Source organism: Platichthys flesus, chromosome 1, assembly GCF_949316205.1.
Source record: "Platichthys flesus chromosome 1, fPlaFle2.1, whole genome shotgun sequence".
In the NCBI taxonomy this organism is placed as follows: Eukaryota; Metazoa; Chordata; class Actinopteri; order Pleuronectiformes; family Pleuronectidae; genus Platichthys; species Platichthys flesus.
The window spans coordinates 18,192,460-18,217,060 of NC_084945.1; the positions used below are offsets into that span (position 1 = coordinate 18,192,460).

General features: G+C 39.8%; 3 protein-coding genes across 3 annotated transcripts; all 3 read right to left on the reverse strand.

The window, feature by feature from the left end:
• Positions 1 to 5,130: 5,130 nt before the first annotated feature.
• ddias (DNA damage-induced apoptosis suppressor) lies at positions 5,131 to 10,688 on the reverse strand. Its single transcript, XM_062387712.1, has 5 exons — positions 10,320 to 10,688; positions 9,120 to 9,281; positions 8,729 to 8,837; positions 7,893 to 8,188; positions 5,131 to 7,439 (listed from the first exon to the last, which is right to left on the reverse strand). Exons 1-5 carry the CDS (start codon positions 10,439 to 10,441, stop codon positions 5,648 to 5,650), a joined length of 2,481 nt encoding a protein of 826 aa, XP_062243696.1. The 5' UTR covers positions 10,442 to 10,688; the 3' UTR covers positions 5,131 to 5,647.
• Positions 10,689 to 11,154: 466 nt separating this feature from the next.
• On the reverse strand, positions 11,155 to 15,308 carry si:zfos-1056e6.1 (uncharacterized protein LOC107988029 homolog). The gene is made up of 9 exons (XM_062387724.1): positions 15,172 to 15,308; positions 14,166 to 14,233; positions 13,858 to 13,905; positions 13,644 to 13,708; positions 13,506 to 13,543; positions 12,906 to 12,985; positions 12,711 to 12,773; positions 12,546 to 12,596; positions 11,155 to 11,932 (listed from the first exon to the last, which is right to left on the reverse strand). Exons 1-9 carry the CDS (start codon positions 15,242 to 15,244, stop codon positions 11,879 to 11,881), a joined length of 540 nt encoding a protein of 179 aa, XP_062243708.1. The 5' UTR covers positions 15,245 to 15,308; the 3' UTR covers positions 11,155 to 11,878.
• A 2,862-nt stretch (positions 15,309 to 18,170) lies between these two features.
• Positions 18,171 to 22,473, reverse strand: LOC133957590 (outer dynein arm-docking complex subunit 3-like). Its single transcript, XM_062392993.1, has 12 exons — positions 22,452 to 22,473; positions 22,207 to 22,328; positions 22,051 to 22,122; positions 21,655 to 21,846; positions 21,417 to 21,518; positions 20,811 to 20,936; positions 20,232 to 20,381; positions 19,904 to 20,017; positions 19,230 to 19,390; positions 18,989 to 19,121; positions 18,768 to 18,911; positions 18,171 to 18,263 (listed from the first exon to the last, which is right to left on the reverse strand). The coding sequence occupies exons 1-12, from the start codon at positions 22,471 to 22,473 to the stop codon at positions 18,171 to 18,173; spliced, it is 1,431 nt and encodes a 476-aa protein (XP_062248977.1).
• Positions 22,474 to 24,601: the final 2,128 nt, after the last annotated feature.

Genomic DNA, 24,601 nt, shown 5'->3' on the forward strand with positions numbered 1-24,601 from the left:
TATACAACAATTAGTGTCTTGAAGTGGATGCGGGCAGCCACTGGTAAGCAGTGAAGGGAGCAGAGGAGCGTTGTAGTTTGAGCTCTTTATATACAGTCTATGAGTGTGAGAGAACTGGTAGGTTGAAGACCAGTTGAGCTGCAGCGGTCGGATGGCAGTTGCAGAAAGACCAACCCAGATCGTGAAGGGAGGAAATAAGGACATGGTGGTTGACCATGTCAAGCCCATCACGAAGGTCGAGAAGGGTGACCACAGAGGAGAGAGAGGCAAATCCAGCAGTGAGAAGGTGCTGACAGCAAGGAGGGAAGTCTCAGTTGAGTGGCCTGCCCCAAAACCAGACTGGTGAGGATCAAGAAGGTTGTTCTGGGGAAGATAGTAGTAGAGTTGATTAAAGATAGCACGTTCGACTCCTTTCGAGAGGAAAGGAAGAAGAGAGACAGGTCTGTGTTTGTTTATGTCAGACGGGTTGAGGGTGGGTTTCTTGAGGAGAGGGTTCACTCTTGCCTCCTTAAGTTGTCATACAAGATAGTAGTAGGGTAGTTGTAATAGTAGTAAACAGTAGAGTTATACCGGCCCAGACGTCACCTGGGCCGCTTGCTGGCTAAACAACCGGAAAATGGTGCAAGTGGACAAAGATCAGAAGATGGCAGTAGGGATAGATGTGGCCATCCCAGCAAACAGTCACAGGAAAAAGGAGCATGAGAAGATGGAGAAGTAGAAGGGCTGGAGGAACAGCTGTAACAGATGTGGAAGGTGAAATGCATTGTGATCCCTGTGGTAGAAGGAGCATTAGGGTGAACCCTCCCCTCTGCTGCCACTTCCTGAGAGGGAAAGAGCATAACCAAGCCAAACAGAATAGGAGCAGGGTTGACCCTAAAACTGGGTGAGGGGCTCTAGCAGATCCCTGGCTCAACATCTGAAGCCTCTGCCCAGAAGAGTGCAGGAACAGCTAAGATACTGCACAGAACCCTCAAACTCCCAGGCCTCTGGTAGAGCAGCCGAGCTTGAGGACAACATGACACCCCAATGTGGGATAGGAGGGAGATTTATATATAAATGTAGATATACCACCGTCAACCACTCAAGTTGCTTGATGCCTATAATTGAGACGAAGGAATTTCATCAAAGGTATGAAGTGTATTTTAGGGTATTAATGCTTGAGTTATAGTCCAAACGAGGTTTTGACGTTAAGTGCAAGATACAATTCCCCCAGGCATTCCTGATTGTGTTGACAAGAATGGGAAGGAGGTGAGGTCACAGTGATCTTGACTTTTGACAACCAAATTCCAAATAATGCTCCGAGTCCAAGTCAACGTTTGTGCCAAATTTGGAAGAAATTTCCTACAGGCTTCCGTGAGATATCGCGTTCACGGTCAGCATCATACCCCCAGCTATGGCTGTCACCACTATGGAGGCATGAAAACAAAAGACAAACAAAATATATGACGTGTGATTTTTAAATTTACAAATAAAGATTATTATGAAAGAAAACAGGTTATATATGCAAAGCAAAGAGAGTCTTCCTTGGCTTGCGCACAAGCACACACACTTTACAAAATCAAATGAAGTGATTGTAATAATGCAAATACAATATACATTTAAAAAAAATGATGGTCGTGTGAAACAGAATTTTTTAACAAGCATGCGAACACAGCATTTTAAACCAGACATTGTTGCTGAGGTAGTTGAAATAACAATAAAGTTATCAGGATCAAAACAGGCAGAACAAGTGGCCAATGCTGATGCAATCATTCTCGTAAGGAGGTCAGACAAAGAGATGAGTGGGCATTTTCCCTAAGAGCCAAAATCAGGTCAGGCCTTCTCCCTCAAATCTAAGAATGCCTCAATGTGCATTGAGACTTTAAAAAATTGCACTTGTAAATGCCTGAAACTGATACTCAAGGCTACATTTGCATTTTTATTATTGCAGCAACTGATGCCAAAATGTCCTGGCACACACACACACACACACACTGACATAAACACACACACATAGCAAACATCAAACGGACTGAAGTGGAGCAGGCAGCTGCGTGCCAGTTTGACAGAACATTAAACAGTCTGGCTGTGCCATAGCTAACGTTCTGTGCTACCTTCCAGCACAGATCTTTTTTCACATGCAAGGTGGATTCAACATAATCTCTATGCAAGCAGAAGGAATGCAACAACACACCCCGAAGGCAGGGAACTACCTTTCTGAATAAATGCATCTAGTTCTTATCTTTATGGCTGAAACAGAGCAGGCACACTGATGTACTGACATTTTCTGGGTTTTTAAAAGCAAAAATAAGTTTAAAGCCTCTTATGTTGATAGTAAAAACCTCTTCCATGCAAATTCATTTTTGTTCACTCTGAAATACAAACGTCAACCTGCTAATGGAGCTGGAGGAAAAGTCAGGGGGTCACCATCATTATGGATGTGTTTGTCAAAAATATCATGGAAATCTATTAACAATTATGGAGTATTTCAAGGGTTAAACCAACTGACCAACTCCCCCAGTAAATTACACATATAAGGACAAAGCATTTTCCATGTCTACCACAGCTGTACTCCAATTTGTATGGTCGGAGTTCCAATAATAACTAGAATGGCATTAAGAGAGTGCAAAACTCCGCCAAGGGCCAACCGCCGCCTTATGAGATATGAAAATAGATTTTTATTTAGATCTGACGGAAAATTGGTCGCACTCGTAAATAACTGTCCCCTGTCAAATAAAATGGATTGAGTGGTTTAATAAATATGCCAGATTTATTCTATTAAGATCCACTCATTATTATAGGATTTGGCTGGAGGAAAATAACATCAGCAAAGGGCCTAAAAATACACAAAGGAAAGAAGAAGTGCTTGATCAAAAAAGAGCAAGGATCTTGCATTGATCAGTACTTTCTAAGAAGTCAATCAATTCCCCAGAGTGAAATCTAAAAGCAAAAGCAGCACTTGAACACACTGACATTGTGGGCCACGTTCAACAGTAAATAGGAGGTTTGGGCCTAGGTCAGAGTTGACCCCTGTGGAACAAGGCAACTCCTTCAGAGCGGCGAAAACTGGTAGTCCTGGAAATCCCATGTCAGGAAGAGGCAGCAAGGTGAGCAAAGGCTGTCTCTCAAGCCAGACAGGGGCATAGAGAACAGAACGATCAGCTGGAAGGACCTTTGGGGGATGTAAGCAAGCACAATTAGCTTCCTGCTTGGAGCAACATATGGCTGCACGAAGATGCATCCTTACCACTCTGAGTTCCAAAGAAGACTGCTACCGATGCCTTGCCATCAAAAACATCAAACGCAATTCAGAGGACAACATTTGTCCGTGAGGGGGAACAGGGACAGAAGTGGCCTCCTCCCCTGACCAGGAGTGGTGTAATTTGGAGAAAGCCAGAGACTGAGAGACGTTAGTGGACATGGGCTATAGTGGCATACAGTCCCATCACATATTGTCTCTACCACCCTAAGACCTGACCAGAGACTCTCAAAGGGGTGTTTATCATCTCGCCCTATATTCTAAATCTCAACCTAAGATATCAAGGGAAATGTTCCCTATCCTACAATGTTAAAGAAACCAAAAAAAATGTAATTCCCTGATGTGCCACCTGATCCAGATCCACACCTAGGTTTACTGTGTTCTTCCCTTTCTCTTATCCACATACTTCCACCATGTTTAATCTGTCAAGCAGTGTTTGTGTAACCTGTTTGTATAACCCTGATTGACAAACGCACAAACACATACTTACTTTAGTAGAGTTCAAAATTAAAAACACATGGCAAAAAGATACCGTAACCTCCACACAGGACCACAGACACACACGTTACATCATATACTCGAATCACACACTAGAAAGTCTCCTGCCGTTTACGTCTAAGTCGGTAAGTAGGTAAGTCAGATTTCTGCTCATGTTACATCGTCCAACTGGGGGCTTTCATCCCAAGTCATACTGCATTTCTCTTATCTAATATAAAAAGGGTTTTGAAATAAAAAAAAATGTCTAATAAAGTCTGTAGTGGCACTTTAGTTTTAGTATATTCATCAGAAAACATTCTTATCATACACATGTGTTACCCTGACTGTGTCACAATCTGAAATCACATGAGGTTGTGAGTCAGCGATGCCAGCTCGGAGGGTACAGCTGTCTGCTGCTCCAAGTGGAACTAACAACGTGTCATGGGCACACAAACGTAATGCTCCCACTATCCCACTCACGCAAGGTTTTCAACTTCATCTGATGAAGGTTTTACTTCCCAAGACATTTCTGGTAAAAGCACTAAATGTTAAAAAGTAGATTTTCTTGCCTTTCAAAAATAAACTGTGGTCCTTCAAACATTAAAACCATATTCATTGGTGAATATCTCATTTAAAAAACATGGGCTTTCCCCTCATTTTCTCCAGTGAGATCATTCAATAGTTTGAAAAAGGTTTCCACGAGACCTAGTTTATTGTAACCCATAATCAATTGTAAATGCAAAGCCTCTTGATTGATTTAATGCACGTTTTAGTCATGAATTTGCTTGAGGCTGCAGGAGTCAATGGGATTTAACAGTTGGGAGATTTCTGCACCTGTTGTGTGTGTTCATTCACATAACTTTGAACAGCTACAGAGTTACAGTGCAAACCACATAACAGTGTAAACCACATTACAGTCTATTGTGAATTCTGTCCATCTCATGTGCACTACAAGGCATATTTTGTTTTATAACATTGAATGTGTAGAGGTGTAAACATCAACATCAAAAGAGTTTGTTTGTAAACAATGCCATTTCAGAGCTCCTGGTTAAGATTAGTGATATAATGTGAGGTCAAGGTAAGCCATGAACTAATCATGTTAAGAAATGCTGAGTTCTAACAAGGACAGCTGTACAAACATTTGTTTTGTCAAACGATAAAAGTGAAGATCAAAGACCTAATTACTATCACTGCATAAACTGTTATTGATGTTATTTAGCCATCATAAATATGGGCTATTTAGAAAATGAACGATGTCTCCATAAGCCACGAGCCACGAGTCATAATATTATCATGAAAGCAGGTGGGATGGTTTATCCACAGATGTTGATCAGCTGTCTCCTGCCATTGCAATGGAAATGATAAAGAAAGATGTTCCCAAGACCAAACAAATGACCATGAATAAAAATCTAAAACAATGTGTTACATCACTTCTTTATTTCTTTACACTTCTCTTTTGTCTGACAAGACAGTTGTGACGATAATGCTTCTCAAATTGGTTTGCTGGTATTGTGGTATATGAGCATGTGTGAAAATGTATCCTAGACACATATCTTGATCAGTAATGAGATAACATGTTGCTGCTTACGCAGCAATTATAAATATACTGTCAGGATTTCTCTTGTACAGAGAGGAGAACCGATGACCTAATAACCAGGGTTCAGTTATCTGTGTCTGAATTTGGTTAGCGATACAGAGGAAATGGCAAAAAGTGGGTCGAGTAGGGCTTCTCCTCCAGAGACTTTCAACAGCCTTTCTCCAGTCGCCAGTGTTAAATACATGTTCTCTGTTCTCAGATCCCTCTGGAGGATCAGCAGCAGCAGGAGAGGTAAAAGTCAAACTACTATTTTCAATACAACAGTAGCCATTAAATGCATAATAAAGCCCTTTGGATCATTGAATCAAGTGCATTTTGCATGGAAATATATTACTCTAGGTTGAGTCTGAGAACAGATCTCTAGACCAATCACATGCCTGGTTCTCATCATCTGGGAGGAAATCATTAGAGCCGTCCAGACTCCGTTCATCACCCACCTCATCACCACAATTTTCCGTTGGTGCAAGTTCTCTCTGAGATGTGAGCGATGACAGACGACGTTCCAACAGATTTATTTTATAATCGACTCCTTCTACCTGCTGTGCTTTCCAAGTAGAAACCAAAGTGTTGGTGCTGTCATCAGTGTGTCTTTTTGTTCTTCTTCTGAGCTTTGCACTCAGTCCTCCCTGAGCAGCAGGAGTTCCCACTTCCCTGTCCTCAGTCACATCACAAACACTCGAGTCACGTTTGAGGTTAATCCTTTCTGGAGTCTCCAGGCTGGGACTCCCTCTCTGGACCCTGAGGTGCTGCTGAGCCTGCAGCAGTTTCTTAGGCTTGTTTGGTTTACAGAACCTCCTTTTTGGTGTAAACTCATGGTCGTGTCTGATGGAAGTCTTGCTCCACGACAGCTTCTCTTTTGTAGACTCTCTGCCGCACTGAGACAGCTGATTAGCTCTGACAGTGTTTTGTTTACAAAGAGAAGAGGTGCATTTCTCTGTTTTTTTTATGTCACACTGGGGAGGCTCACTATAAAGCCCACACATATCTTGAATGCATGGTCGTGAACTGAATTCACCTTGTGTCGAGTAGAAGGATGAGGAGGGAGGTGAGGATGACGCAGCATCTACTTTTACAATGGGGGTGGACTGAGCGGAAGGGAGGAAGTGGAGATCTTTTGTGCCTGGTGGAATGAAACTTTCTGTGTTCGTGCATTTAATACTTCTCAGTTTCTGTTTGTCCGGTGTTGAATGTGTGACATTCATTTCGCTCCTCAGGTGCTGCTTGATGCGCAAAGGGCAACGTTCCTCGGTCATCCTGACACTTTCTGCATGTGTGTCGGGCGAGTTAATGTTCCTCATTGGAGAGCAACCGAATAGGTCTACTGAACAATCGTAGGTTTCACCTTCGAGCTGCTCCTCTTGGTTTTCAGAAGACAGCAAGCTCTTGACTTGACTCTTGTTTACATATCCAATTTTGTCCTTGCACACGAGGTCAGACAAATCATTTTTGTCACCAACGTTGTTTGTCGTGTTAGTGATATCCTGTAACATCCATGAGTAGCTCTCTGTTATATGTGTGTTACTTTGACCAACATAAGTTGAGTCATTTGACAAGTTCTTGTCTTGAGATCTTATTTTCTGGTTGTTTCTCACCGTTTCGCTCTGATTTTGCACATTTAGATGTGGCTCAGTTTCACTAACAATGTCAAAATCGTTGTGTTCCCCGCACAAAAACTCTGTGAGACTCTCAGAAAAAGGCAAATCCTCCCACACCACAGAGCTTGATGAAAAGGTTTTGGTGAGTTGTCCCGTAGAAAACCCCTTCGTTTTACAGCTGAGTGGTAAATCCCTTGTTTGGCCAGGCTGGGAGGATCTGAACCAAGAGTTTATAAGGGGGGTGGTTTCAACAGCATTCTCAAAAGACTTGTTTGGGCAATTGGAAAATGATTGACTATTATCAGATCTTCGCTCTGAAGAAAAAGGAGGTGAGGGAGCTCTCTCCTCTGTGACTTTGCTCTTATCCAGACAGCCTCTTTGTACATGATGGGTGGTTTTCTGGCTGCTGCTTTCATTTCCTTTATAATCCTGGGTACCGCAGCCTTCCTCCTGCTCTGCTGATGAAGTAACTAGTCCCAGTGATTGTTCCCATGGAGGAGTTGGAGAAAGGGTGCTGTCTTGGTGCTCTGACCTAGGAGGAAAATAAACAACTATCATGAAATCTCCAAAAAGTAAGAACGTTTTGAAAAGGTACATGTGAAATATGACGATCAAAAGCTTGTTAAACTAACCAGTGACCACTAACCGTTTACAGGAGGAATTAAGAGAAGACTTTAAGTGGGTGTCAGAAGCGTGTTACAACACATAAACATGATTTCAGTGAAGGCTTGTTGGATTGTCCTCGTTTTGAAATAATTTTTGCTTTTATTATATCATTCATTCTTTTCCATTTCAGCACATTAAATTTGCTTTGTTTTTCCTCAAATGAACAAAATTCTTAGGGACAGAAGAATTTGCATTGTTTTACTTTAATTACAAATGTATATGTAATTTGTTTCAGCCCCTCTAAAGACCCTTTAATAAAGAACGTTGAGAATTATCAGATAAAAAGCAGTAGTTATTAGTAGGTCCTTAGTTGTATTACCTTTTTGGGGAGCGGAGAAGAAGACCTGAGGCCGAATGTGAGGAGTTATTAAAGCTGCTGGATGGAGAAAGATGACGAATCAGCAGCAGAGTTGATTCAAAGGGTCTGGAGGTTTTGGACTCCAGCTCATATTCTGCAGCTCTCTGGAGAAGGGCTCGATAGTAGCTGACCACTGAGCAGCCTCCACCTCCTGAGGCTTTGGGGAGAATCATCTGACTGGCGATAAACTGGAGTCTGTCTCCATCTTTACTGAGTGCAGGCCCCCCAAACCGAAGCCCACTCTCTGTTCCGGTGACCTTGAGGAATAGGGATGGTAGAAGTCAAGCGGCATAAAAACAAAATCCAATGTAACATTTTAAGAGGTTGGTCGAAAAAGAGTGCAACTATTTGTCGATTGGACTTTTACATTTCAACCCTGTAATGAGACCTATGATTGAGATCAGAGATTCATATGTTGGATAAAATGAAGTTTGCAAAATGTCTTAACATGTGAAGACATGTTATATACACATAATATTTGGAAACCAAGAAAACCAGTCATGACATTAGCATTATAAACTTATATTATGATTATTCGTTTTCATTCCAAATTCAAACATGGGAAACCTGGGAGGAAAAGTTCCTGTTCAGAATTGTAATGACCTGTTCAAATTCAAAATATACATGCAAGTACAGCACATCAGATAGTCTGTAGTAGTTTGCCTCCAGATCCAGCAGGGGGCTCTCACAAGATTGTTAAGTGAGAGTGACAGGTTTTGAAAGTGACAGTCCTGACCAGCATTGTTACATACTCTGCAAACACCATTAAGGTGCCCATTATACAATAACAATTTTACCTTAATACCAAAGATGAAATGTCTGCCAATGAAACAGTCCTTGACAGCTTTCGCCAACAGTGAGGCTCTGGTTGATGCTCCAGCTTGTCCATCTACAGTCTCCACCAACCTACAAAATTACAAACACAACAAACATGCACACTGCTTTTTACCTAATTGGTAAAAAAAAGCAACAAATCCAGAAGTAATGCTGCATAAAGACCAGGTCCATCTCGTTCTATGTTTGGTCCAAACTACTGAGACTAATGTAAGATATTAAATCCATAAAAAAGGTACCATGAAATGTACTGTACGATGAATGTGAATTAAAATGGACTCGTCCTCTATTCCTCTATTTAAAAATAAGAATAAATAAACATGTTGCTCAACTACAAAAAAAAACGTTACTGACCTCTGTAATCCACTCGCATGGATACCAAAGAATGGGTTCAAGCAGGTTCCAAATACTGTTACTCCAAATATGCATCTGTCCCGGATCACTCTCAGAGAAAGACGATATCGGTAATCAACCTGTTCCCTAAGACAGCTGTAACCACATCTGGAACATCTGGATCTGCGAGGGGCAGACAGGTCCGACACAAGAGGGTGAGCGAGAGGGAGTTATTAGGGTTCAAAAGTCTAAGACCATCTTACGTTTTTGATCACCTTGAACAGGAAATCCCCTTATCTGAGATTACATTAATACTGAGACCACCTTAAGTCTGAGGCCTCCTTAAATCTGAGATCAAGTTAAGTTTGAGAACTGTGGTCATGTGGTCTGTTTGTGAAAACCACCTCAAGCCAGCCACACTTTACAAATTGATGTGTCTTTATGCTGAAATGAAAAAGTAGTTTGCCTCAAATTGTCTCTACAAATCTACAGTAAAACACTTGTACCTGGACATTCCGACCATAAAGAAGAGTGAGGTGACGCAGATATTTCACCTCTCAAGGCTTTAAAAATAATAATATATAATATCAGCAAGCTGCGAGTTCCATAATGAAAAAGTAGCCAAATTTGCTGTTCATTTTCAGTAAAAACACAAATATATATGTCCATTACAGTGTGCTTGTTAATGTCCTGTGTGGAAATCTAATCAAACGTCCATAATAAGTTTCATTAAACTTCGTACATTTATCTTCAGCTATTTTTCTGCTCAATGGATCTGTATCGTAAGACCAGGAATAGAGACGCATCAATTTTCAAAATGTTTACACAATGGACTGTGGTTTTCACAAACGACGGACATCATGGCCGCAGTGTGAGACCCCTTGAAGTGTGAGATCACATAGAGTCTGAAACACATTTCATGTCAGAGCAGCTTCAGTGTTCTGAGATCTTTCGTACCCGACTGAACATTACGTGAGCTTTGCAGGTAAAAGGTTGGTGTGTCCCAGCAAACCTACATCATGGACGGATTCATTCATTTCAGTTGTTAACGAATTCAGATCCGCAGCAACATGAAATGAATGGAGACAAGATAAATGATTTGGTATGCGTTATAACGTGACTCGGACAAGGGAACGTGGGATTTCCTCAGTTTTGTGAACACCCAGTGTTTCCTCCTGAGGAGTGAACAAAGTCTCTTCCTTAGGTCGGTTGTGTTTTTACCTCGTCGGTTCCCGCTGATCGACATCGATCCTGGAGAAGCAGCCTTTGCAGCAGGGATAAAACACACAGGCGTCTTGTACGGACAACACGACACAGCCCACCAGAGCCCGTCTCACCGACATCCACTCTGAGGAGAGTTTACCCTGGCTGCAGCTAGCATGCTAACCTCGAGCTAACGGAGGCGTCTTTCGAAACGAGCGGCTGTTGTCTGTCACAGTAGCTGCTTCAGTACCGGAGAGTACTTATGGCGATAGAAATAAAGACAAAATCAAATATGTAAAGTTGAAGAATATGAGTCTAAAGTCCCTGTGACTGCCTGCGGTTCAATCATTCAACCAGTGTTTACTATGTTCTTCTTCTTTGCTTTTGAATTGCTGGCAGTTGACCCGTGAGTTTGTAGGTGCAATACCGCCACCTATTGGACGTACATTATAAAGTATTTGATGTGGCTCGATGGGTAGATAGAAAGTTACAAATTGAAAAGATAAGAATCGTACATTATAAAGTATTTTATGTGGCTCGATGGGTAGATAGAAAGTAACAAATTGAAAAGATAAGAATCAAATAAAATAAAAAATCCCTTGTATACTATTCACATATCCAATCAATAATAAATGATTATTTATTTATCTGAGCCTACATTTAACATTTCTTCTATATCAACAGGAAAACAAAAAACCTAAGTGACTGTCTCATAACTTATTTCTCTGTATTTTCAATAATTAGTTAACAAATTAAATAACTCACTCAAAGAAAATAACTTATTTGTATGAATAATATATTGTAATAAAACTTAACCAACAGATTGTGGCACACACAATTCTATAGTTATTAGCAACAACAACAACAACAAAAGTTTAGCGCCTCGGTCTTAGTACTGTATTCAAATAAATAGATAAAATATTAATTCTGTCCAAATTTAGCAAATCCATTATAATCTATACATCTTCTTCCATCATCTACAGCAGAACAGCAAAATGTCTACAGCCATGTTCTTTCTATTTCATCCCTATTTCTACATTATTAATATATTTTAACGTTGCTAATTTCCTACAAAAATTATTCTCAGAGAAGTATAACATTTTCACACAACGGTAACTGTTTTAAACATAACATTTCTATTCTCTTGCAGAATAACCTAATGCACCTTTTAAACCATCAGGATTTTAAGAAACTTTACAATTTGGCATCTGCAGGGTGACCGATTATGACCGAATGGCTGTTTTTCTTTGCGCTTGTGATCATTCCAGATAACTTGAGGAATAAATGTTATGTGTTTTATTGTGTAATACTTAGAAAAAACCTCAGTTGTGTCAGAATTAGAACTTTATTAAATACAGGCCATATTTCATCTAAACTGTTCACTGCACATATTTGAATTTGAAGTACAAATGTGAACATGCTCTATTATTGTGTGGGCCACGTTTGAACTGAGGACATCCATATTATAATCCAAACCGACATAGTGACATGATACAAATCTGCAGTGAATGATCAGTGTGACCACAGTTCTATAGATGGCCTGTGTTTTCTACAAAGTGGGAAATGTGAGTGTTGGTTCACCACAGAGGAGCCCTGGTCAGCACCCCCTTCCAGCTGTGAGAGTCCGCAACCTGTGACATGAAAATTGAAACTGAAAAAGTGTGGTGGCAGTGTTGAATTGAGATCAGCGTCTACTCTGGTATTTCTGCCAAGTTTAATATAGTACTAGCAGTTGGACTCACAACACATTCAATGTTACCTGGTTCATTTGAGTCACATATTATCTAATGCTGAGCTAATGGTGAGCTTTCGGGCAATTTTTTTTGTCTGTATAAGGCTCCATCATCTTTGCTGTTTGCAGGGTTATTTAGTACATTACACAGAAAAGTAAAATATAGGGTTTTATCACATTTTCTGCTTGGCAAGATCAATTATGCATTTGGTCAATCTGGTTCATTTGGTAGCCGAATACATTCAATCTATAAATTTCCATTTCTCGGAAAAATGCTGCAGAACCTTGGAGGATATAATGTAAAATACAAAAATATAAATATAAAAAATACCTGGAAGAGTTTCTTAGATCAGTGCAATTAGACGCCCTGATTAGAGGTAAAATTGGAAGTATAAACATTTACTTCTTGGTCGTGGACATAGGAGATGTATTGAATCACAACTACCATAAAAGTGATTTAAAATCATCACTACATTATTAAATGCTTGTTATGTTTAATCCGATTACCTCACCTGCATTCTCCTTTGAAGAAACCTCAGCTTCTGGTTGAGACATTCAATCTCCTGAGACACGACAGAGAGGCCACAGTCACGTGGATGTTATAATGTATATGGATGTAAAATATCACTCTCACGTTTTAACATTGTTGTAAGAGGTCGAGATTGAAGTTAAAATACCTGGCCAAGCTTTTCATTGCGCCTGAGATTGATCTGAGGCAGAAGGTCCTCCAGTCTTTGAATCTGCAACAAAATAACTTAATTGGTATTTTCATGGAAGAATAGTCTAAAGCAATGAAGTTGTGCTTATGTAGATCGGAATTTGGATGTTCTGCTTGGTACATTTACACACTCCAAATAAATCCCATTTCATACCCTCCTGTCAATAGTCTGCAGCCTGGTCTTCATGCTCTTGTTGATCACCGTCATGGGAATGGTTCTGGGCATGGGACGCACTGGGTACAGAAAAATAAGCCTTTTCCTCGGGTTGAATTTGTTTCATCAGTGGTGTAATGTGCAAAAATGGGCATATGAGTCAGGTACATGTAAAGAAGGACTATTATACTTCTGCAACCTGGCTATGTGTGCAAAAACAGTGTTGGTTTGTGTCCTAATTTGTAACTTTATATACATGTCAGTCCATTTTGGTTTTGACCACAGCGACCTATAAGACTTATCAAATAGCATTTTTGTTATATAATTTGAAATTTAATAACAAATAATAAATACTCTGTTGATAAAATAGCTCTAGATTTCCTGGATTGATTTGTTGCCTTTGGACAGCATTGAGGGAGAATTTCTTCTCTGTTTCTAGCCCTTAAGATAATCTGCTATAAAGTTGAGCTCAGCCTTGAGAATGGTATTTACCAAGTGTAAATGTATTTCTCAAAATATCTCGCTGTGAACAGTGCTGTGAAATGTAGAAGCCCAGAGAACAAAACTTTCTCCACAAGAAAACACTGAATCGGCTCTTACCATGCTGAAATATCTTGGCTACCTCTAGCACATAAGGCCTGTTGTGAACAATACATAGCAGCAATTAGTGTTAATAACAGCATTACGGTATGAATAGATGAGCAGAAATATGGGACTAAATGACTACAGACTCCTCACATGTGCTTGCTGTTAGCGGGCATGGAGCTGTTCAGAGGGATCAGACAGCCACGATGGTTCCTGATCTGCACACAGAGGAAACAAATTGTATCCAGCTCATTGTGTTTTTAACCACTTTAATTCCATATCAATAGTTTCAGGTATTTTAGTTTCAGATTTTTCTTTCTTTATAACAATTTTATATATATGCATGACGACAAATATGTCACTGTACCTTGAATATTACATCGCTACAGTTCAGGCCAAAGGTAGTGGTGATGATCTTGAAAAATAAATGGAGACATTGCAAAAGATGTCAAGTATTTACACATCACAGTTTCCTTTGTTTGCGATTTTTAAATAAATATTCATTGTTTATATTCTTGATTTTCCATATGTAAAATAGAAGAGAACAGGTCCACATTTCTAAGTACTGTGTGGCATTTGACTGACACATTCAGCAGCTGCGAAGAAAATGGTTAAAGGGAATGTCGGCATAGATGGATGCATGGATGGATGGATGGATGGATGGATGGACCTTACCTGTATGATCATGGTTACATCAGCTGCTGGAGGGATGGATACCTCTCGAAGAGCCACCACTCTGTCATCTACAGCACACACAACACGTTTTAATATGCCAACGTTTAATGTGATCATGTTTTGTAAATAATAGATTTATTTAGGTTTCATTAAATCCTTCACAGGTCAGATGAGTGGCAGGAGGGGGGGGGGGGGGGGGGCTGACGCTGGTTGCTACCCTCCAATCAACCAAACGAAGAAGAACCATGACCGTAACATAGCAACTGTGTGTCTCGCTTACTGTAAGTTAGTTAAGACACAAAAAGACGTTGTTTGAACTGGTACCTGTATTATCTAGACTGGTACCTGTACTATCTGGACTGGTACCTGTACTATCTGGACTGGTACCTGTTCTATCTGGTATTTGATGACTGCACAGAAACGTGTTGAACATGAACTGGAACCAGACGTGCACGTTTTTCACCTTGATTTCAATGTCTTTCATGACTTTTTATTATTTATAGATGTATAGATGATCAACATTTACGTCTGCCGATTTTGATTAATGATAACCCTTCAGATTAAAAAAAAATAAGTAAAATCTAAGTTCCTCAATACTAAATCACTTCTCTCCAAGGTATCTAGAAAACCCAAACACCGGAATACTTGTCTCACAATAAATGAAGGCTTTTCGTCCCCTCTTTTAATCGCGTCACAACCTCTTTTGATTATCAACCAGTAACTCCCAGCATTCAAATGCAGCTGTGGTTGTCCTCTTGAGCTTGAATGGATATTAACCAGCGACCCCCGTTGTCTTATAAAAGAGAAAAAAACGTCCATCACAGTAACTAATATCGCGGATACGTTCGATTCTTTTGAGAATTTACACAACAAATGAGCGCTCGTGCTCCACGTCGTCTTCGGAGCGATAACGGGGCTGGTTGCCATGGACACGGACGCCCACCTCAAAGAAGAGAAATGATCAATGATCGTTAAATAAATCAGAACCGGGAGGAAATCTACGAACCGTTTTTGTCCAGACGCCTCAGAGCGATCCAGGTCTTTAAAGTGCGAGATCTATCAAACCCGTCGTGAGACATTTCAACCCGCACACACAGCTGTTTGTAAAAGAGGGTCGGACAAACTGGTCACACACTGGTCACACACGAGACACCCGCAACATCCGGCCAGGGAGTTTCATAATAATACCATAGACATACTGGTTTCTTCATGGGCATCTTTATTCCTCAGGGGGCAGTGTTTATGACTGGGCACACATGGTGTCAAAAGATCTGAAATGACTCTACTTTGATCAGTTCATCGTTTCACATCGTTGATTTCTTTTCCCTCCACTGTCAGAGATTGACGTTTTTTGAGTGTTTGTTTGATTACTGTTGTAGCTGAGGTCGAGGTAAAAGCCTATCTGCCTGAAGGCCATCTTTTTTTATTAAAACTTTGCTGAGCAAATTTGTTTTGAATTGACATTGTTTTTATCTATTCATAAATTAAAGGACATATAGTTTAAATACTACGTCAAACTTCGGTGCTTGTATATTGTTATGACTATAGTGGTGCAGGAAAATTAAATTAAATGAAATGAAATTAATTTCAAATAAATTAAATTAAATTAAATTAAATTAAATTAAATTAAATTAAATTAAATTAAATTAAATTAAATTAAATTAAATTAAATTAAATTAAAAGAAACTGCACGCGCACATTCTGCGCAGAAGCCCACTGCCCACCTTCTGCGCAGAAGCCCATTGCGCACCTTCTGTGCAGAGGCACACTGCGCACCTTCTTCGCAGAAGCCCATTGCTCCATCACAACCTTCTGTGAGAATGGATTTAAAAAAAGAACTGTACTTGTGTAACAGTTTTTTAGTTGGTCGCATCAAAAGTAATTTACAGTAAAGTTGAAAAAAATGATGTGCTTCTGTGCCAATATCATCAAACAGCTCCAGAAGGTTTTGAGGTACAACCAGTCACTCTGAACAGACATCAAATGGAGGGATAGTCCAAAGCAAGCAGTTGATGTGCTAATAGTCCAATAGTCCAATAAAACCAAGTATATTTCCTGTCAGCTTCCCTCTTTAGCAATGTGCAATATTGAATTAGCTTGGACCCCTAAAGCATATTTGTATTAAACTATGAAATGGTCTCAATCTCCTTATTAGCCCTCCCTCAATGTTTCTCCTCCCTCTCCCTCTCCCTCTCTCAGCAGCAAAATGACAGGCTGGAGGTTGATTCACATCAGATACCATGCAGCGATTTCAGCCAGAGCAGCAATCCAAGTCACAACCAGAGCCTGTGCCAAAGGGGGTCGTAGTAGTATGGCCATGGCGAGTTGACTAGCATATACTCAACGCCGCTGGATGCACAAAAAGAGAAAAACAAACCCTAACAACATCAACCTCACAACCTCATAGCAGCGTGATGCATACAAAGAGAAGTATAAAAACCTCCTCATTTCGGCAGCATAGTATGGACATTTGCTGATGCCACCACTTGCCTGTGGATAGGCAAGCCAGCATCTAAAACATCCTCCTGGATGGCTCCCTGTGTGAACAGTCGGGCAGCGGCTCGCACAGAATTTGCGCTTCCGGCTCAGGTGTGTCCCTGACGTACACGCTGCGGTGATAGACTGCGGTTAGAGTCAAAGATGAATCAAAAAAAGATTCAATTATCAGGTGCACAATTCAGAAAGCACCGCAATAGAGGAGGAGAAGAAAGAAAAATATAGAGGTAAGAATCAGCCAGATGAGGACATAATTTATGTTTATTCTGTCGACATGCCATGAAATGCTATAATTTTGGTAATGTGGGACACTTTTGCATTTGTCCGAATTCTGGGACTTATTCTGATAACGAAATTAATACCTTTCTGTAATCCTTAGGATGTTTTCTAACCCAAAAAGAAGAAACATAAAGATATCAAAGACAGTTTTCCCTTAAATTAGATAATCTGGGACAGGTTACGTGGTAATTTGAGAAATTTACATTAGGCTTCAAAAGCCTAAATCACATTGATTTATGCATGCCAAGGTCCATATTACCAATCTTTTAATAAGATAATGTAGATTATTCATAGAAATGTATTAATACATTCTATGATGTCCAATTGGAATGTCGGGGCTTACTGACACTTGGATGACACCACATCGTGAGGAGGCATTTTATATTTTGTATCTGTGTTTTGTTTTGCTTCACAGAGTCAAAGGTAAAACAAGAAAACAACAACATGCAATACATCACAATACCAATGATAGAAATAAAATAAAATAAGACAAAATCATATCTGCAGGGACAAAAAACTTTCTTAACTCGAAAAGTTTCCATAAATAATAGCCCTCATATATCAACAATAGATAACTTTTTAAATATGAGTTGAATTATTTGTTATCAGAAAAGTAAAGTTGAATCTGTTCTGCACTCCTCACTCAATTCATGTTGTGTGCTTGGGTATCAGCGGTTCTCAGGAGTCAATCAATCAATCAAATTTTATTTGTAAAGCCCATATTCACAAATCACAATTCGTCTCATAGGGCTTTTACATTGTGTGACATCCTCTGTCCTTAACCCTCAACAAGAGTGAGGAAAAACTACTAAAAACCCTTTTAACAGGGTAAAAATATGTAGAAACCTCAGAGAGAGACGCATGTGAGGCCCAGGACGCATGTGAGCCCCAGGACGCCCTGAAGTGCAATAGATGCCACGTGTAGAGGAAAGCATAATCAGGATAAAGGTTTAAGCAGCATTGATGAGGGTAAACATTTAGAAGGATAACTGAAGGTCAGATACTTGAAGGTCTTCAAGTGTCTTAGGAAAAATACTAAATGTCAAGCAGTCCTGCTGCAATCATAGTCTATGGTCGGCAGCCAGCAAGATCATGATCAACCATCAAGATTGGATGCCACCATAGTCCACAGTAATTGTCCACTGCCGCCAGTTAGGATCCATCATCAGCTGCCACCTCGGTCGTGGTCCACCACCATTATCTGATGCCAACGCGATAAAGGATCCACCATTATCCTCCTCCTTCATGTCTCTCCAGACCAGGTTCTGGGAGATTGATACGGGTGTTGTAAGATGGCAGTCTCTTCTCAATGCTGTCATTGATCTGTTTCGAGAGACACACAGACGCAAAGTGCAAATAGTCAATGATAAAGTATTCTATGTTTGTCAATGCAGACTTTTTGGAATTGGTGTTTATCTACAAAAATAGTTATTTCCATAAGGCTTGGCATCTGTTTCTTTGGTAGACTAACCTTATTCAAATATGCTCATAAAATACAAGATATCAGAATTTGTCAGGGAAATACCGTTGCTACTCACTGTAATGTCTAGTGATGGCCTACCATTACATACGTCAATATTGCATTATCAACATTACTGCCTATGGCAACACAAAATATTTTCTCTGTTAATGATTACAGTATATTAGGCCCACCCAACATCTTGGGACTTGCCCATGCAAGTCCCCAAGACTGACACAAGCCTGATATTAAATCTATGTAAAACCATCTGGACATGGTTTCAAGAACTGCATGTGAAAACTGAAAAAACTGTCCCAGAACCTAAACCAGTGGGATGTAGCCAGACCATTTGTTGAGCCTTGTCTCACCTCCTTCATCTCCTTCCTCAAAGCAGCCAGATCTCCCCCCTTGAGGTCATCCTTCAGTACCTGCAGCTTCTCCACGCACATGGACAGCTGCTCCAACACAAGCTCATATGAGTCTGCAGACGCACTCGTCACTCTGTCCTCACTCTGGAGAGAAGTGGGAGTTATGAGCCATCAACATTGGGGGAAATGAATGTAGTTAAAAATGGTAGGGTCATATTTACCAGTGTGATGTGCTGAAGTTTGTCTGCCAGGTACCCTATCCTCTCTTTAATGTTGGTGAACAAATCAAGATGCGAACGCAGTTCCACAGCAACAGCAGAGCACCTCGACTGTTCTGCCAGCTCCTGTTGTTCACTGTCAAAGCAGAACAGTGAGACAGAACAAGAATTGTGAGACAGAACAAGAATTGCACAGCTGCATACATGCCTCCATTTTCCATTTGCAATTGTGTCGCTGTCTCACTTGTAGAGTTTGAGGCTGTAGGAGAAATCAATCTGCTTGAATTCGGAGAGCAGCAGATCCCTCTGCTTCCTCAGCCCATGCAGGACTACGTCATTCTCTTTCTTTTGCTTCTCCAGCTGTGAGTGTCTTTCCCTTTTTTGGATCAAAGTTCCCACTAACTTCTACACACAGGAGACATGCAATAATATTTGTGATTATTCCACAGCTGAAATAATAATAATAATAGTAATATAAGTGTCTATATCACTTAAAAAATACATAAAACAACACAGAACAACAACAGGATAACATTAGAGGAAATATGAAAACACTCAACATCCATTAGTACAAGTTAAAACCAACTGTACTATAAAGATATGTTTTCATTAATTATTCAAAAAACGGACAAAATACTGGCATGTCTAATCTTCTCAGGCAAGGACTTCCAGAGCCTCTGGACCCTGGTGACAAAAGCCCAATCACCCTCAGTTACCAGCTTTGATTTAGGAACTACTCACGAGTGTTGATAATATAATCTTAGAGTACATAGGAGCATACAGAGTTAGAAGCTCTCAAATGTAACTGGGGGCCAGACTGACAGGACTAGCCACTAAGCCACTCGCCTGCTAGGTCGTCAGGGCCAAAGATAATTAACTCAGTAATAATGTTGATTTCTTCTCTGTCCACATCCGTACCTGGTTCTCTGATTCTCCAACGACCAATTTGATGTTCTTCAAGCTAGCCTCAAAAGTGCGGATGAGTTTCGTCACTTGTGCGATGTTGGCGGTGACGGTCTTGAAGTCCTTATACTGCAGGGAGCAAAGTTTAGAAAGAGTGTTAATATCAATTACTCATTGTCATCTTACACAGTGTTTCTTGTTTAGAAGCAAATTATTATCATTGCAAAAAATGATTGGCCAGTGACAAAGTATGTGATCCAAAGAGGGAACTAGGGAATAACATCGAATTAAAAGCAGTCACTATAATGATATTCCAAAGTTGTAAGACTTGCACAGTATGTACCAATATGTGTGTGTCTTGCTTGTCGTCATCAGACTCAGGAGACACGTCTTTGCGCGCAGCCTCCTGAGCTTTTTTCCTGTGGGCGATGAGGTTGAGCTCCCTCTTATTTTCCTCCTCATCGTACAGTTCTTTCAGCTGCTGGGACTTTGCCTATAGCAGAAAGAAGAAGGAGGGGAAGGAGAGATGGGAATCAAAGGAAGGTCAGAAGGAAACCAACTAGTAATGACTACACTTCAAAACAAAAATGACTTAACGCAGGAGGACTCTGTGAGCAAACGATGCACTTTAACCCACTAAGATGTTAGCTTTGCACTTATTTTGAAGAAACAAAAGGACAGAGAAGGCAGAGCAGCATTGGTTTGGGGAGTGGGAGGTATTTTTTGCACACTGTGTAGTAATTGGGATTGCTAATGTGTGCAAACCTGTAGGCTGTGTCCATTAAAATGAAATAGGGTAGGTGAATAAACATTTTAAAGCCCCTGTAAACACGTAGGTTGTGACTAATAAAACTTGTATCAGTGGTGGGGAGTGAATCCCCCCCCCCCCCCCCCCCCACCGTGAGAAAAGGTCACAAGTTACCTGAAGAGCTTTGTTGGCAAGCTGGGTCTTGTTGTTCTTGGCTTGCAGCTGGTGAAGAGCGGCCTTGTTCTTCTGGATCTCTGTATCCAGATGACCTGACCGGCTCTTGCAGGTCATACTGCCTCCCTGAATTGGTGAGAGTGGAAAAGTGAGGGGCAGAAAGAAAGATAATCTGAAAAAGGTTAAGAGAGGAGGCAAATCTGTGACAAAGGTCAACGACTCTCCTGGACTAGGTCAGGAAGTTTTATTCCACAGTCATCGTGTCACATCTCACTTAATGTCCCCTGTTCAAGGCACATCAGTGTCACACAGGCCAGTATTACCCTGCAGAGCACTGCAGCACAGAACTACGGCTTCTGTGCGTGATAAGAAAATGAACTAATTAGCAGTGTGTGAACAAACACTGATGATATATATGTTTTTTCACTGTTATCCTCAGACAGATTGCACAGTTATTATCTTTCGACAACAAGGAGTGTTTTTTTATACCCCTGTGGGAAACAATGGTGCAGACAATACTCATTAAGAAATATTTCCAGTGAGTTAGTGTAAATGTATGTGACCCACAGCATTATTTTAAGGTTAAAATGTGCATGGTGTATTAACCTGGACGAGAGCTATGAGTTTCTGGTGATCCCTCAGGTTGAACACAGCCTGACTGCACTGAAACCCGGTCTTCTCCATTTGGATCTCCAGTGACCGTAGGAACTGAGAACACACACACACACACACACACACACATAGTTTTTTTTTTTAAATCTTCGACAGGACTCGTCTGTCATCATGAAGAAATAAGCCTTTTTCATGTTTTGCACATCTCTACAAGATATTGAGGCAAAAGTACCCGAGCTGTTTCCTCCTCCTCACGGTCATGGAAATTAGGAGGTGGTGGACAATGTTCATTCTCAGGTTTCAGTCGCTGGTGCTCCTTCCTCAGCAGGACAAGGCGCTGCTGGTATCTCTGGGTAGTGTTTTTCAGCTTATTGAGATGCTTCATCTTAATATTAATATCATTACTCGCTGTTGACTCAGCTTTCTGAGGAAAACGCATTACAAGGAAAGGTGTTGGTGAAAGAATAGAAATAGACATACAGACAGTGAAAGGGGGAAAAACCTTGTTTGAGGATATATTGGAGTTATACCTTTGGTGTGACAAAGGTATTATTAAGCCAAAGGTGCATTGTATAGTACAGTAAGAATGAACCACAAAGGACACTGTATTATTGATTCCTTATTTTACCTTTCCTGGAATGCGAAAGACAGTGCAATCAAAATCCCTGTCAGGAAAAGGAACGACGTTCTGAGTCTCAGCCTAGGAAGCAAAAGCAAAATAAACAGTCAATACACAAAGCGGTAGAGATAAACTTACTTTTTGTGTGGACTACACTAAACTTACAATATTCCTCACTGAAATTTCCTTGGCTATATCCAGGTTCTGCTCCTTCAGCTTGTGTATGGTCTCATCTTTCGTCTTGATGGTGACATGATAGCTCTGCCTCTTTGCTGCCCTGATTTTCTCTGGTGGACATAATTAACCGTTAGATCAAAGAGAACATTAACCATAGTGTTTCCTGTTTCAAATATTAACATTGTAAATTACAATGTCAAGCACAGGTTTCATGAACCCCTTTTCCAACTCACCTGTGTGCTCATCAGTTTCCATTTTGTGTCAAAATTGTAAAACTGTGTTGCAGAATTCTGTTCTTCTGTCTAATGGTTAGTTAACCATTAGATAGTGATGTGTTTGACGTCCGTTTCCTTTGATAAAGACAAACTCAAAGGGATTGCTTGGATCTTTGCCTCCATGTCTTCTCCCTTTGAAGTACCTTTTGTCCTATGTTCCTCGTTTAGACAGTAGAGGTTTGAAATTATGCAAAAGGATGGCTTGATTGACAGGTGACCTCCCCTTTACTTTGGCTGTTAGCCTGTTGTCTGCTCAGCTTCACCTGAGCTAACGAGCCAATCCCAGTCACTGAACATGACAAGTTTTGAGTCACATATCAGATGAATAATATGGTTTGTTGTATGGTTGATTGACCTGACTGAGAAGTTAAAGATGTGTGTATGGCAGATTTTGTAGGAAGAAGAATGCAGTGTTTTATTTTGTATCTATTGATGAGCAGGTGATCAGTGTCTCTGTACCTGGCTTGTTAAATTATATATTTGACTTAGGTTAGCCTCCAGGCAAGATACCCTCTGAAATGATGATGCTAACCGTTTGATTGTTCATTATAGTTATAAATCCACATTTGTGTGTTTGGAGAATCAACATCAATGTTAGATAGATAGATGGATAGATAGATAGATTACTTTATTCATCCCCGAAGGGAAATTAAGTCGTCATAGCAGCCGATACATTTGAATACAATACAACAAAATACAATACAATAGGATAATATTAAAAATATTGAGGTAGAAAGAATAAAAACAGAAACACAAGATAAATAGGTAGATAAGGTGCAGTGGCAAGATGATGGTAATAGTACTGATGATATGCTGGTAATGTTATTGTTAGACAGTATATAAAAATAGTACAGTATATATAGTATATAATATAACATAATATATATTTATATATGATAGTAATTATACCAATATAATAGCAGTATATAGTAATAATGGCAGCAACAGTATATATAATAATAGTAGTAAAAATATAGTAAATACAATAATAATAATAACATGTACACATGTATAAATATGTGTATATAGACTTATATATACAAATAAAGATATACAAAGAGTATGATATAATATGATATGATATATAGTAGAGGTGTAAATATAAGTATTTGACTATACAATAGATAATAATATAATATACTATGAGTGTAATGCTATTGATGCTTCACTTGACTTTGAATGTTAATGTGAGTAACTTCAGTATTTAAATCATTTTAGATAATTGCACCATAAATAACGTTAGTGCAGGTGCTGCATTGGTTGAGTTTGAGTTTGTTATTGCAGCTGTACATGTAAAAATAATTATTTGTAAAAATAACAACAAATGTTTCCATGACAATAAATAGATCAGTACTGTACAGTTCAGACCAGAGCAGCTTAAACAGCTACCTAAAAAGAATCGCAAATATTCAATATTCGCCTATCACAGGACGTGTTGTCATTATTGCACCACTGTTTGATGAAACCATCCATTACATAAATACATTAGAACCTAATATTTCGCAAAAGGAAAAACTTTTTTTGAGGTTCTGGCGTAATCTACAGCCAAAGTCCTTTCTACTGAACACAATTCATCCTTTCCATCTAACTTTGATATAGAATAAAACATATTTCCTCCATAAGTAGTTTATGAGCCTTACACCTTTCCAGTTAATCTTAAAATACTTGTACGGGTAATGTGAAGTAATACTTGTGTGTAGTTTTTGAGTAATCAATTACAAAGTCCCATCTACAGACCAAACATCAGCGTGTTCGTCTAACTTGGATGTGGGATAAAAAAAAATGTCTTCCATAAGTAGTTTATGAGTCTTACATGCATAAATGACGTACTTTTACAGTACCGTTTTGTAGTAATCCACTGCCAAAGTGCAAAAAAACCCATTTCTTTCGTAAGTGTTTATGAACCTAGCATTTTTGTAACAAGACTACTCACACTGCGTGCACAAGTACTATCAAGAACTTTTACAGTGCAGTTTGTGGATTCTCCCAACACTTTCATCTGTATGGTTAAAGCTATTCCGCGTTCATATAAATATCCCTGGTCCAACGCTTATTTAATTCTGCCCAATTATTTGGGTTCCTCCATTTGAAGTATTTTATCCCACACT

What these genes read in the sequence shown, in the direction of transcription:
- ddias (XM_062387712.1), bottom strand. Translation starts at nt 10,441, where the DNA reads ATGTCGGTGAGACGGGCTCTGGTGGGCTGTGTCGTGTTGTCCGTACAA. An exon ending in ATTTCATCTTTGGTATTAAG is followed by an intron (nt 8,189 to 8,728) that starts GTAAAATTGTTA and finishes CTATTCCTCAAG; the next exon opens with GTCACCGGAACAGAGAGTGG. An exon ending in CTTCTCCGCTCCCCAAAAAG is followed by an intron (nt 7,440 to 7,892) that starts GTAATACAACTA and finishes TTTTCCTCCTAG; the next exon opens with GTCAGAGCACCAAGACAGCA.
- LOC133957590 (XM_062392993.1), bottom strand. Translation starts at nt 22,473, where the DNA reads ATGGAAACTGATGAGCACACAG. An exon ending in TCTTTCGCATTCCAGGAAAG is followed by an intron (nt 21,847 to 22,050) that starts GTAAAATAAGGA and finishes CGTTTTCCTCAG; the next exon opens with AAAGCTGAGTCAACAGCGAG. An exon ending in TGAGGAAGGAGATGAAGGAG is followed by an intron (nt 18,264 to 18,767) that starts GTGAGACAAGGC and finishes CTCTCGAAACAG; the next exon opens with ATCAATGACAGCATTGAGAA.
- si:zfos-1056e6.1 (XM_062387724.1), bottom strand. Translation starts at nt 15,244, where the DNA reads ATGTCTCACGACGGGTTTGATAGATCTCGCACTTTAAAGACCTGGATC. An exon ending in GAGGCGTCTGGACAAAAACG is followed by an intron (nt 14,234 to 15,171) that starts GTTCGTAGATTT and finishes TGTGTGCTGTAG; the next exon opens with ATGACAGAGTGGTGGCTCTT. An exon ending in AGCCAAGATATTTCAGCATG is followed by an intron (nt 12,986 to 13,505) that starts GTAAGAGCCGAT and finishes TTCTGTACCCAG; the next exon opens with TGCGTCCCATGCCCAGAACC.